The 12,938-nt window shown below is 46.5% G+C and overlaps 1 protein-coding gene across 9 annotated transcripts in view; it reads right to left on the bottom strand.

Annotated features, from left to right (window-relative positions):
* The window catches only part of DOCK9 (dedicator of cytokinesis 9), a 2,709,375-nt gene that overhangs the window by 1,430,748 nt on the left and 1,265,689 nt on the right, over positions 1 to 12,938 (bottom strand). For all 9 annotated transcript variants that reach the window (XM_069639825.1, XM_069639823.1, XM_069639827.1 and 6 more), the window contains exons 16-18: positions 2,197 to 2,276; positions 1,900 to 2,087; positions 1,704 to 1,769 (exon numbers count right to left, since the gene is read on the bottom strand). In XM_069639825.1, the coding sequence (XP_069495926.1) occupies positions 1,704 to 1,769; positions 1,900 to 2,087; positions 2,197 to 2,276 (334 nt within the window). The remainder of the gene's footprint in view (positions 1 to 1,703; positions 1,770 to 1,899; positions 2,088 to 2,196; positions 2,277 to 12,938) is intronic.

Genomic DNA, 12,938 nt, shown 5'->3' with positions numbered 1-12,938 from the left:
TCTCGTCAACTTCTTTTGGCTTCGTACCTGGGCTTTTTGGCACACAGGATGAATTTGTATGAGAGTCCCTGACGGCTTTGCTACGCACAGTGGGCTTTGAACCCTTTTTGTTCTCGACTCCGAAGAGGAGGTTGATGGGAAGCTCTTTCCCAACAACTTCAAGCATCTTTTGTTTGAACAGTTCCGATTTCTTCACTGAAGCGGATTTTGATGGGAACCTTACCTGCTGTTCCGTCAAAGAATCTGAAGACTAGCACAGGCTTCTCTTTTTTTTCTTCAAAGACAAATGGTGATGGCAATCACTCCATGAGTGCGACCTCTTATATTTTCTTGATCTTCTCTTGGAATTTTCAGATGATTGATTGACTCAGTCTCTTTCCCCTCGGAAGGATGCATCTTTGAGGGTACAGTGCTCGGCGACATGGATTTTCTGAGTGTTCATTTGGATCGTCTCCCATTCAACGCCTTCTGCGTCATGGACAGGCATGAGCCGCAGTCGGCCATCTGAGGACTGATGCCGAGAGGCCACAAGCAAATCTTGTGAAGATCCGTAATTGACATCTTTGCATCACAATCCTTATAGCACTTAAAGCCAGAGGGCTTTGGCAGAGACATCACGACAAAAAAAAGGTTAGGAATACTTCAGAAGAAAAAAAAAATTCTGAGGTGCGAAGTGTTCCGCTAATGCGTGCTGAGCATGGTGAAAAAAGGATCTGAGTTCACTGGGTGCTGTGCCAGCTATTTTTTTATCAACGTCACGTCTGGTCCTGATGCAGAGGACGGTCATGGGGTTTCTCGACACCGGAATTGCACAGCGCCCCACTGGAGGAAAAAACATTTCCGAAGTTGGCTGCTGCCACAGAATAGATCCAAGATGAGGAATCCGTGGGAGGACAATTCAGAAGTAAAATGCTGTTAAATTTGAACGAGCGAATGATATACAGGATATACAACTCCATTACAGAATATATATTATGAAGCAATCTCCAAGTATAATGGGAACACTTAGTTTGGCCTTTCATAGTAACAATTTAGAAAAGTTGACTGGTTAATGGTGGATTAAAATAAAATTGACTTTATAGCCCATGTCGGAATCTTGGGGCGATGGACACTTTGGAACATTTATACATGAATTGAACTGACCAGCAAATTTTCAGAATTAAATATTTTACATGTTTTGTATATTTAGTAGATTAATTCGGTAATGATCATTTTTGACAAATTATTACAGGGAAAACAAGTAATCCTCATTTTAGAAACATTTTTCTTGGAAAGAAATTAAGATCAAAAGTGCGTAAATAAAGATGAATTCATGTAAATTAATTATGTAAATTAAAAATGTTAAATATGTTTTCGATGTGCAATTATAAAATGAACTGTTGTGTAAAAATATAATTCAAACCATAAACAATGAAAAATAATGACTGGACATTTTGAGTAAATAAACCAATTTACTTCCATATTGTATAACTAAACTACTATAAAAACTGAAAGATTACTAAGCTACGTAAAGTTGTGATTACATATTCAAATACGAATGATGGAGTCCAGTCTTCTTACTATCATGCATTAAAGAACATAATGGACAATTGTGATTACACAATGATAACACATGTAATGCATCTGCAATTTATGCCAGTAGGACCATGATTTGCTTTGCAACCTGCTTGTGAAATGGCGCAGTATTCCTTTTAGCGACAAACCTTAATAGACTGTGCATCTTCATCATCCGAATCCCTGAACTCAATGGAAAGGGCAATATTTCTGGCCTGTAGTGAAGTAAATGTGAAAAAAAGAACAGTGATTCAGTACCAGGTCATGGAAAACTTTATGCAACAACTCTAAGGTACAGATTGCATTTCACCAATCCTAATTAAGGGTGCCGAAGTTCAGACTCACCTTTGCGAAGGATTTTTGGCTGTCATATTTCAAGTTCTTTGGATAAACATAAAGATGATTGTTGTAGATGGTGAAAGGCTGAGTATGTTTTGGTATGCAGGGAACAAATTCCTCTACTTCAAACGTTACTACAGTCTTGGCATTGTTTTCAAACTGTTTCATGGGAATGTATGATGAGTTAACATAATCTGAAAGTATATTAAAAATAATGAAACGGGACAAAGTTGAAGTGAACTCAAAATTTTCATTTATATTACTATTTGCTTTTTAATTTTTAAAGGCGGACAAGATACTTACTTGGAAAATCTGGTGCCACATTGTCAATGGTGATGTCGAGATTTCCCAAAATAACTGGTAGCTTGGCCATCTTCTCCGGTCTACAAAAGATAAAAACAGGATCATGTGCTATTGTGTTTATTTTCTTCTGTAGTGTGATCACTAATCCCATTCAATGATTTTCACAGTAAATGCTTCTCAGTGATTGAGGCTTTTTCAGGTGTTTAACACTGAGAACAACTGCAGGACGGGCATAGATGACAACAGTTTATTTGGTAGCGTTAAACAACATTCCACCTCAAGGTAATGTGATGAATCTAACAATATCGTCACTGATTCTCTGGAGTGAAGCTTCCATCCCGTGGATAGGGAAAGGCAGAAGCTACCTTAATCTGACCCTGGTGGTGGCCCTCTGCGGGAGGACTATGTGGGGCAAGACAAATTCCAGAGGGACAGAACAAAAACATTAGATCACAATAACCCTTCACCTGTATTTCTTTGTGACACCCATTTGCATTTTCAACATTTATGTATAGTTTATTGTAATGTAAATGTAGATAATGAATTCCAGGCTTCTCTAGCCAACATTATGCACCTCTGTCCCCCTTTTGTAGTACAAGACGAGGAAGGTGGCTGGAGTAATGAGAATGAGCAAACACGACAAACCAACGCAGCGGTGTATTCGTTGGAAAGTGCCAAGTAAGCACGGGACATTTAAAATGGAAACATCTGAGCAAACCGTGATAGAGAGACCGAGCCTGCAACTGCATCTGACTTATTCTGACGCTGTTTGGGACACCGGAGGCGAGCAGAGTGCAGAACGCAGTACAGAGGCCGACGGATACTGCGTGCAGCATAGACTAACTGGGTGAAGTTTGCTGCTTCCCTATTGCGTGCAGCTGGAGCTGCCGGACACAGAAGGAAGCCAAGCAGGAATGAAGTGGCTCATGAGACACACTACTGGTCAGCGGGCCAGAAGGGTAGAGGAAGGAGGAATGCAATGAACGCTGAAGACAGCAAGAAACACTGGTAAGGCCAAGGAGGATGCATGGGTAACCAGGGTGCTTCAGGGAAAAAACTACGTACCGCACCCAACGCGAGAGAGCCCAAATGAAGTAGGCAGTATAAGGTTTAAGTTAATTACCTGTAACTATTGTTCTCCAGCATATATCTGGAATGGATTCACATGCTCATGAATATTCCCAGTCAGGCCGGGAATCCTCAGTAAAATAAAAAACAGTTTCACTTTCCCTTAGAAACTGCATTTCTCCTCTAAACCAATCACTCATCTGGGTCAAACTGTGCCCATCCAATGACCGTTCTCTCCATAAGCCCCTCCTCTGGCAGCCATCTTCAGATTTGGTAAGCACATAAAGTGGCAGTATGACAAAGAAGAGCTGCAGAGGGGACGGAGGGAGGGTTCGCATGTGAATCCATGCCAGACCCATGCTGGAGAACAATAGTTACAGGTAAGTAACTTAATCCTTCTCCAGCATGGGGTCTGGCATGGATTCACATGCTCATGAATAACGAATACATAGCAGTACAACAATATACAACAATGGGAGGTGGCAAGGCTCCACAGAAGCAATTCACTCAACTCTGGAACAGTCTTACCTCAAGCCAATAGGTTGCGTAGCACTGCTTTGCCGACTGTGGACTCCTCCCTGGAATCCCTGTCGACGCAGTAAACTTCGTGAAGGTGCGTGTGGACCTCCACGCAGCAGCCCTGCAGATGTCTAACAGGGCCACACCAGACAGGAACGGTGTCATCGCAGCGATGGCTCTGGTGGTGTGTGCTCTCGCACGGCAGAGCTGTGGTCTGTTAGCCAACAGAATACAGTGTGTGATGCAGCCGGAGAGCCACCTTGAAATGGAATCCTTCGACAAGGCCTTCCCATGGTTCACAGGACCAAAGTTCACAAACATTTGTGAGGTCTTTCGAAAACTCTTCATGCGTGTCACGTAGAACTTCAGGGCACGAGCAACTTCCAGCCGGCAATAAAAGTTTCAGGAAAAAAACAGCTAACAGCAAAGGCTCGTTGAGGTGGATTACTGACGGAACCTTTGGCATGAAAGAAGCGTGCGTACGCAGCACCACCCTCGAATCGTGGAAAGTCAGGTATGGCTGCTTTCAGGATAGGCTCTGGCTCTCACCTACCCTTCTGGCAGAGGTGATGGCCACAAGGAAAACAGTCTTCCACAAGAGGAACTTGAGTGGGCCATGATGCATAGGCTCGAAGGGGGCCCCCCATTAGCCTCATCAGAACCACGTTGAGTTCCCATGCTGGGGCAGGAGTCTTCGCCGGCAGGAAAGATCGAAAAAGTCCTTTGAGAAATTCCTTGATGTTAGTAGGACCAAAGTGACGATCTTCCCGGAGACCTGGTGTAGCGGGAGATAGCTGCCACATGTACCTTAAAAGAGCCGTGCGCGAGTCCGCTTTGGCCAAGGAGAGCAAGTATGGAAGGATCTGCAGGGCTGTGACCCTGAGAGGGGTAATCTTCTAAGACCAGCACCACATAGTGAAGCGCTTCCACTTGTGACCGTAGCACTTCAAAGTTGATGACGCCCTGGCTGTGGCGAGAACCTCTGTGCAGTTAACTAATATACTCCGAACTCTAGGGCTGCAGGAGCCAAGCCTGGGTTGTGATGAAAGATTGCGCCTCCTTCTGGTGAGAAGATCCAGAACCACTGGCAGCTTGACCGGAGGCGACGCGGACAGGCTGAGAAGGTCCGGATAGCAAATCTGCCTTGTCCACGCTGGGGCGATAAGTATCATCTTGCATGGACACCGAGTGTGTTGATGACTCGTAGGAGGAAACGCATACAGAAACAGCCCTTCCCACAGGAAGGAGAATGTGTCCCCCATGCTCCTTGGCTGACAAACTTCCAGCACTTGGAGTTCGCCGCTGTCACAAACAGATCTGTCTGGGGCCTGTCCCATTTGACGAATAGGGGGTCCACCTGATCCTGAGCAAGCTCCCACTCGTGGCAGGAGTGCAGTAGCCTGCTGAGCGAGTCTGCGATGGTGTTCTTGACTCGCGCCAGGTGGAGAGGGACGAGTAACATCACCTGTTCGACGGCACAGCGACACAAATCCTGCACTTCTTTGGAGGGTGCCTGGGATCGAGTGCCTCCTTGCTTCCTGATGTAGAACATGGTGGCGGTGTTGTCCATGAAGATCCTCACCACCTTGCCTTTCACAGACGGTAGAAACAACTTGAGGGCTCAGAACACTGCCCATACCTCCAGGATTTTGATATGAAGTTACTTCTCCTCCAGCAGCCACAGGACTCTGGTGTGGAGACGTCGAGTGTACTCTCCCCATCCATCCAGGGAGGCATCTGTGGTGACCGTCTCCTGGAATGGAGGTTTCTGAAATCCCGTGCACTGGGCGATGTTGGAGCCGACGCCCCACCATCCTATCGCCTGACGGAAGTTGTTGAGCGAGATCTTGTCTGTGAAGCTTCCGGATAACTGTATCCAGCGGGTGTCCAGGAATTCCTGATGGGGTCGCATTGCAACCTGCAGAGCCAGATGAGGTAGATGCAAGACATAATGCCCAGTAACAACTTTAGGACCAGCACTATAGCGGTCTTTGTCGATGACCGTCTTTGCACCTTTCCGTGAATGGCTGTTATCCTCTCCTCTGAGGGTGACTCCAGGCAAGACACCATATTGAGTCTGGTGCCTAGGAACAGCACGTTCTTTGATGGGGTTAAGCAGGACTTTGGATAGTTGATGGGGAATCCCAGATCCGTCAGTAGCTGGACGGTCATCTCCGTCTGTCAGTCATCCAGATACAGGGATACGTTTATGCCCAGTAGACGTAAATGGGCCCCCACTGGTGCCAGGCATTTTGTGAACACTCTGGGGGCCGACTTCAAGCCTTGAACTGGTAGTGTTGTCCCTTCACCATGAAACATAGAAACCTCCGATGTTTCTTGTGAATGGGGACATGGAACAGGTCCAACAACGTCAAGAAGTCTCCTTTTTCCAGTTGGCCGAGCACATGTTGCAACGTGACCACCCTGAACATTTGGGACTTCAGGTATTTGTTCAGAAGCCGTTGGTCCAGGATGGGCCTCCAGCCCTCTGTCTTTTTTCTGACAAAGTATCTGGAATAGACTCCAGAGCCCCAGAGCCATTGGGGAACTAGCTGTATCGTCCCTTTTCACAGCATGTCCCGTACCTCTTCTAGGAGCTGAGGGATGTGCTGCTCATGACGGGTAACCACAGATATCCGCGGACACATGTGTCCAGCACCCATCTGTTGAAGCTGATCTTTTTCCACTCGCTGACTAACTTTGTCAGCCGGCCACCCACTGGGGTGTACAAGTGGGGGTCCGATGTCCCAGTCAGTTCAGGCTTGCTTCTGCGCCAGCATCCTGCCCTGCGCACAACAGTGACGCTGTCCTCCACTACCGTAGGCCTGGGAATGGTCCCTGTAGGCTTCCCGAGTTGTGGATCTGGAAGGCTGATGGTACAATGTGGAGAAACCTTTTGAAGACCTGCTCGACTTTCTCCTGGAGGAGCAAAAAAAAGCACATTGCTGCTGGAGAGTGCCCAGCAAATGGGCCGTCTCTGTATCCGCTTTGATGGCATGGACGGACTCGTCAATGACTTTCCCAACTAGATTCTCTCAGTCGAAGGGCATGTCGAGCACCTTCACTTGGACCTCCTGATGGAAATTCGTGGCCTTCATCCAGCCTTGGCAACGAAGGCAGACACCGTTCCCCATTTGCCAGAGCCCTGTGTCCGCATTGTCCAATGCCACTGTGATGTCTTGATCAGACGCCCCCCCCCCTTCCTAGAAGACAGCGATTGCCTCATCATCCAGGAGGAACTCCAGAATAGGTCCCAGCTTTTAACACATATCCCTGTCGTACCTGGCTAGGATCGCAAGTGTGTTGGGCCCCTTGATAGTGGACGCCGCGGTGTAAATCACCTTCTTTCCTATGGCGTCCATCCTCTTCCCCTTGCTGTACGGAGAGACCGAAGATGACGAGGACGGGTTGGCTGACCATTTCCTCCCGGCCGCCGATACCACAGAATCCAGCAATGGCTGCGACCTAAGGCACCTGGGTGCAAAGTCCTGCACCAGATATTTCTTCTCCAGCCTATCTCATTTGGCTGGAGCCGTGCAAGGGTTCTTCATGAGGGCCAGGCCTTCTTCCCAAACATCGTCCAGAAGGGTCACCGCCGTGATAGTCTTCCTCTTGGCCTTGCGCCTCTAGTACAAGAAGCCCTCCTTCTTGGTTTCCTCTGGCACTGGAATAGCTCGGAGGCTCTGGAGATGATGGAGTGGAACGATCCCATCTTATCCGTTGGGGACACCCTATGTAGAGTATTCAAATGCAATGATTCGCCCTCCTCTGCGACAATATCCTTGATGTCATGTCCGTATCAGTCCCCATACACTTATCTGGGTCCACAGGGGATAAGGGACCCGACGTGGTGGTGGAGGTTGAAATGGGGATTTTGGATGGCGCTTCCTCTTCTCAGCTGGAGGTTGATCGGGGACCTGGGGGACCACAGGTGCTGCAGCTGGAGGCATCCTCATCTGGATCTCTGACACCAAGGTGTGCAGGGTAAACCAAATATCCAAGGAAATCTCCCTCGGCTGAAATGGCATAACAGGGAAACTAGACCCTGCACCGTCGTCACCCTCTTCTTCGCCATCCTCGTGGACCGTGTGTAAGGATTCCTTGTCTTCATCGTCCGTGGACGAGACCTCCATGGCTTGAGCAATGGCCTGGGAGGGCTGTTTCAGGGCCTCAGCACCCTCTCTTTTCCCCCCCTGAGGGTCTTGAACCGGGGCCTAAGCCGGTTTCCCCACTCCTGGCTTACCAGCAGACTTTGCCAAAGTAACGGCAGCAGCATCGCACCTTGGGGGTAGGGACACCTTCTGTGCTGCGCGGGCTACCTTCGCATGATCAGCGCCCTTAGCTGTCGTGGCAGTATCAGTCGTCGACTCTGTCGCCAACAAGGTCTTAGTCTGTGTCGGTTGAGCCTGCTTGGGCTGTACGGCTTTCTCCTCCATCCGCAGCATCTCGAATTTCTCACATAGTTTAGGCAGGGTAGATGACTTCCTCTTCGAGGAGGGGCTCGATTGCTGACTGGCAATGGAGGCAGAAGGTGATGTCGATTGCGCCCTATCCACCTTGGCCTTATCTTGGGCCCCCATGGATGAGGCACGCTTAGAGGACTTAGAAGACCATGCCACCGACCGGCCGGTCCTGGGTGAGGCATGACACTGCTTGGAGCACGGATCAGAGGCCTTGGCATCAAGCCACGCCGCAAGTCTACTGTGCCTGTCCCTCCGCTTCTTGGAGAACACAAGGCATATCTCGCACTTCACCTCCTTGTGGTCCGGGTGAAGGCAGTAGAGGCATTCCAGGTGCTCGTCTTCCACAAACACATTTCGTAGCCCATATCTGGTGCAGGGCCTGAAGAGTCATGGTCGGAGGGCGCAAAGTAGGCCTGATGGCCTTCTAGAATCTTTGACGATATTCACCCTTGAAGGGTGCTGAACTTCATCGACAACGGGTCCCCACTGTCGGGCAGGAGAAGCAAAGAGCACAGCGGCTTCTATGAAACAGAAACAGAACCCTTTCCCAGTCAAAAACATACAAATAGCTCGGAGAGCAAACTCGAGGACTCCCAACACTGAAGCGTGCAGTAAAAATCTGAAGATGGCTGCCAGAGGAGGGGTTTGGGGAGAGGACTGTCATTGGATGAGGGCAGTATTACCCAGAGGACAGTGATTGGTTTAGAGGAGAAACGCAGTTTCTAAGTGAAAGTGAAACTGGTTTTTCTTTTAAAAAGGATTCCCAGCCTGATGACGGGGAATATTCATGAGCATGTGAATCCATGCCATACCTATGCTGGAGAACAATAGTTACAGGTAAGTAACTCAAACCTTAAACTGCCTTCTTCATGTGTGCTCTCTCGTCTTGGGTGCAGTATGCAGTATTTGCCCTGAAGCATGCCGGCAACCCATGCATCCTCTTTGGGCTTACCAGTTGTTAGGGAGAATTCTCTCTTTAGGCTGAATTTCCTAACCTAGCGAGTCCCCCAGCAGCTTTGCTGGATTTCTGGAGTTTGTTTTTTTCTCCTGTCAAGAGTGAGACTCTTTTTCCCCCACTCTTGGACATGATTTATGGTGTTCCTTTGACTGTTAATGTGTTTTATGGGCTATGGGGTCCTTTACTCCATAGGGTCTCATGTGTTTTACTATGTGTGTTACACAGCACCCTCTGCGCAGTAACACAGGGGTGTCATAGTGACACCCCACCATAGACTCCATACCCTGGGACTGACTACGGTCTCTCAGGGCATGTAAAGTCACCATTGACCTTACTAGTCCCAAATTATTAACAGAAACCAGTACAAACCATCATATTGTGGACGTACTGGTCGGGGCAATTCTATTGCCCCAGGGTCGGTTAGTCGAGGGGGCACGTCTCCATCCCCCCTGATCGAGTTTTGGCTGGTGGCAGTGGAAACTACTTTTTATATTGGACCGTGAATATTTCCCTATGGGATTTTCCCATTGTTCGAGGCTACCAACTTTAATTATTTAATTCTCATAGCCTCGAACATACCGCTGGTTTATTTAATTAATATTAATTCGCCGGTTGGTATTTTTTGCCAGGACTCGATTCTAAAAGGGCGTTTGTGTTCTCTTCTGTGACTCCAACCCAAGTCGAGCCCTTTGTTCCACTTTTTGGCGGGCTTCTCCACAGAAGCCTCCAAAAGTGGTGCCACTATGTCTGGGTACCACAGGGGGTGTGGGAGGGGGTTTAGGCACCCTCGACTGAGTTACCTTGGTAACTCATGTCGCACTCTTGTGTGATTGGCCCAAATGGTGAGCCGGCCGGCTCACCACTTAACATGTTTGATTGACAGCTAGGCTGAGTGAATGGGGGTATGCTACATAAAAGCAGGGCTTTTGAGACCGGAACTTCAGAAGTCGCCACAGGACCTGAGAATCCGACGAGGGAGAAGCTGAGCCGACCTGCCACGACGACACCACCGGTGGAGACCTGCGGAACCGACGCACCACTTTCCAACGACAGAGAAGATCTCCCGGCTGGAGAGGCTTCTTCCCCTGACTGGTGGGCACAACCAGTTTACCTTCTTCTTTTCTTCGCACCCCAGACCGGTTTGTGGTCGAACTGCCCGTGCCAAGCACCCCGGCAGTCGGGATAGCCACTTACCACTGAACCGCGAATCAACGGACCGCACCTTGTACCTGAGAAGCTCTGCGGCTGGTTTCTTCCCTGGCAGTGCAACGGACTCCTGTCTTCCTCCCCGACGAGATCCTCTCTTCCCCCGGACGAAGCACCAACTTGCATCCGCTGCCAGGAACAACTGCCCCCGCTGGAGTGTTCTCACCACTTTAGAAAGGGTGGCCTGGCGGACACGGTACCTTAAAGATTGCTACAAGGTAATAACAACCCCTTAACCTTCTGGACTGGGCTGGCCGCTTTGACCCTCTAACTGGTCCCTTTCTTTGATCCAACTCCTTTTTGAACCGTTACAAGACTTTTGTGCACTGCAACCGTGTGACCTTGGACACATTTCGTTTTGATCCTCTTAAAGCGGATCCGGCCTACTGACTCTGAATTCATGGTGTTACTTTGCCTTCCTTTCTTGTTGTGTTCGTGAAAAGGTGTTGGGATCTGTTTCAATTTATTCTCTGCTTTTCTCTCCCTTTTTAAAACAATTTTTTTTTTTCTATTTAGAAAGAAATTTCATTTTGTATATAGTTTTACAAAAGAAAACTTTTACAAACATTCTGTAAACATGAACCTTTGAAATTTCAAACCTGATCATTTAAAATTGCAATCAACAAAAGAATTAACAAAATTGGATTCAACAACATTCCCTTGTACAAGCATTTCGTTACCATTGCAATCAGCAAGCAAGAAGTTGTAAAATTGGATTCAATCAATTCTTTGAACAAGCTTTTAGTTACCAACATCATGGTTTAACCTACCCAAAAAACATACCAGGACATTTACTAAACATCATTTTGAAAAAAGAAAATTCAACTAGAAATGGTTGGATTGTCATTTACACTTTCCAGTACAGTTTCAATTTTACCCAACAGACGTACTAACGAAATGATCAGTGCCCTGCTCCCACCATACATACAATTATCCCAAAGCGAAGATTTCGAAATGTCCGTATCTTTTGGAGCAAATATCCCCAAATAGTTGTTTCTGTCATGTTCAAAAAAAGTACAATCAACTACAAGATGTTTCAAGGTTTCAGTAAACCCACAATCGCAAAAACGACAGTGCTGATTAGTAAATGCACCATTAAATTTTCGCCAGTGATAAATTCTCTCAAGTGTGTGGTATTGATTCAATTTAAACCTTAAGTACGCTCAACGTGTCTTACTTGACGGGCATAACACCAGATAGGGTGATCTTGACTCTTTTTCGCGGCCTACTAGCATATTCGAAATAAGATTTATATGAGTTGTTGAAATCCAAGGTTGCAGACCAATCACGATCATAAAGATTCCTTTTAACTTTAGGAAGCTGCATAACGAGATCTAAAATCGTGCAGTTGCAATCATCTAGGATGTAGTTCATCTCATTAACAAATAAGCTCATAGATTTTAATTTAGGTGAAGCAAATAACCCATTTAGATCCATGTACAAGGAATTTTTGTGAGGCGCCATGATATCTGCATATCGTGATAGTTTTCTCCAAGACCATCTGGCTGCTAGAGAAGATAGACCAAGTTCATGTCTAATGATTGAATTTGGGATTGATGTAGATAGCACCATCACGCTTTTCCATACATTACCCTGAGTTTGATTTAGTATGCCGCCCACATCAAGACGACAAAGGTCCAAACCATATAAAAGGATTGGTTCAACTTTCAACAGATAGAAATTGATCAACGGTAGCAACGAGAACTCAAAGATAGTTCTTAATAAAACCTTCACCATGGATACTAGTGGATGCACCTTCGTCTTTAAATATTATTGCCAAAATTTAAGAGAGTACTGGACATTTAGAGGGTACCCAAGATATCGAATTGTGCTTTCACATTCAATGACAATACCATTTAGTTGCCAGTTGTACGATTTAATTTTTCTGAAGTTACGAAAAACAACAATTTGTGATTTCAAAGAGTTTTGTGTTAAATTATGTGATTCTGCATATTTAGAGAATCGATCCAGTTTCAGTTGTAGTCCACTGGGAGTTCGATCAAACAATAAAATATTGTCTGCGAAACATAACCACGAAATTTTCAGATCCCCTAATTTCACAGGGAACATGCCACTTTCATTCCACAACATATCCATGTCGCAAATATACAGATTAAACAGTGTGGCGGCCATGTTACAGCCTTGCTTGACTCCTGTCATGGTCATGATGGGAACTGTAAGAACACCATCCCTATTTACTCTTATTTGATACGTTGTATGATTATGTAGCATTGCAACCAGTTGAACCATTCTTTTTGGGAAACCAAGTTTTATAAGTTTGTCCATAATACTTCTCTTATAACTGAGTCAAAAGCACTGCTCATGTCTAATGCTGCCATATAGACAGCCCCAGACTCTGGTGTTTTAGATTGTGCAAATATGTGTGAAATAATGAGAGCATTTAACGAAGTCCCCATGTGCTTTCGAAACCCTGTTTGAAACTTGGAGAATATGCTTTTTGTTACGATGAAGTTTTGGAGACGTTGAAGTAAGATTATAGAAAAAACTTTTTCAGAGGCGTCCAGTGT

This window comes from Ambystoma mexicanum, chromosome 7q (assembly GCF_040938575.1).
Source record: "Ambystoma mexicanum isolate Mex_15411 chromosome 7q, UKY_AmexF1_1, whole genome shotgun sequence".
Lineage (NCBI taxonomy): Eukaryota > Metazoa > Chordata > Amphibia > Caudata > Ambystomatidae > Ambystoma > Ambystoma mexicanum.
The sequence above is the reverse complement of the archived record's forward strand: the minus strand, read 5'-3'. Positions and strand labels throughout refer to the sequence as shown.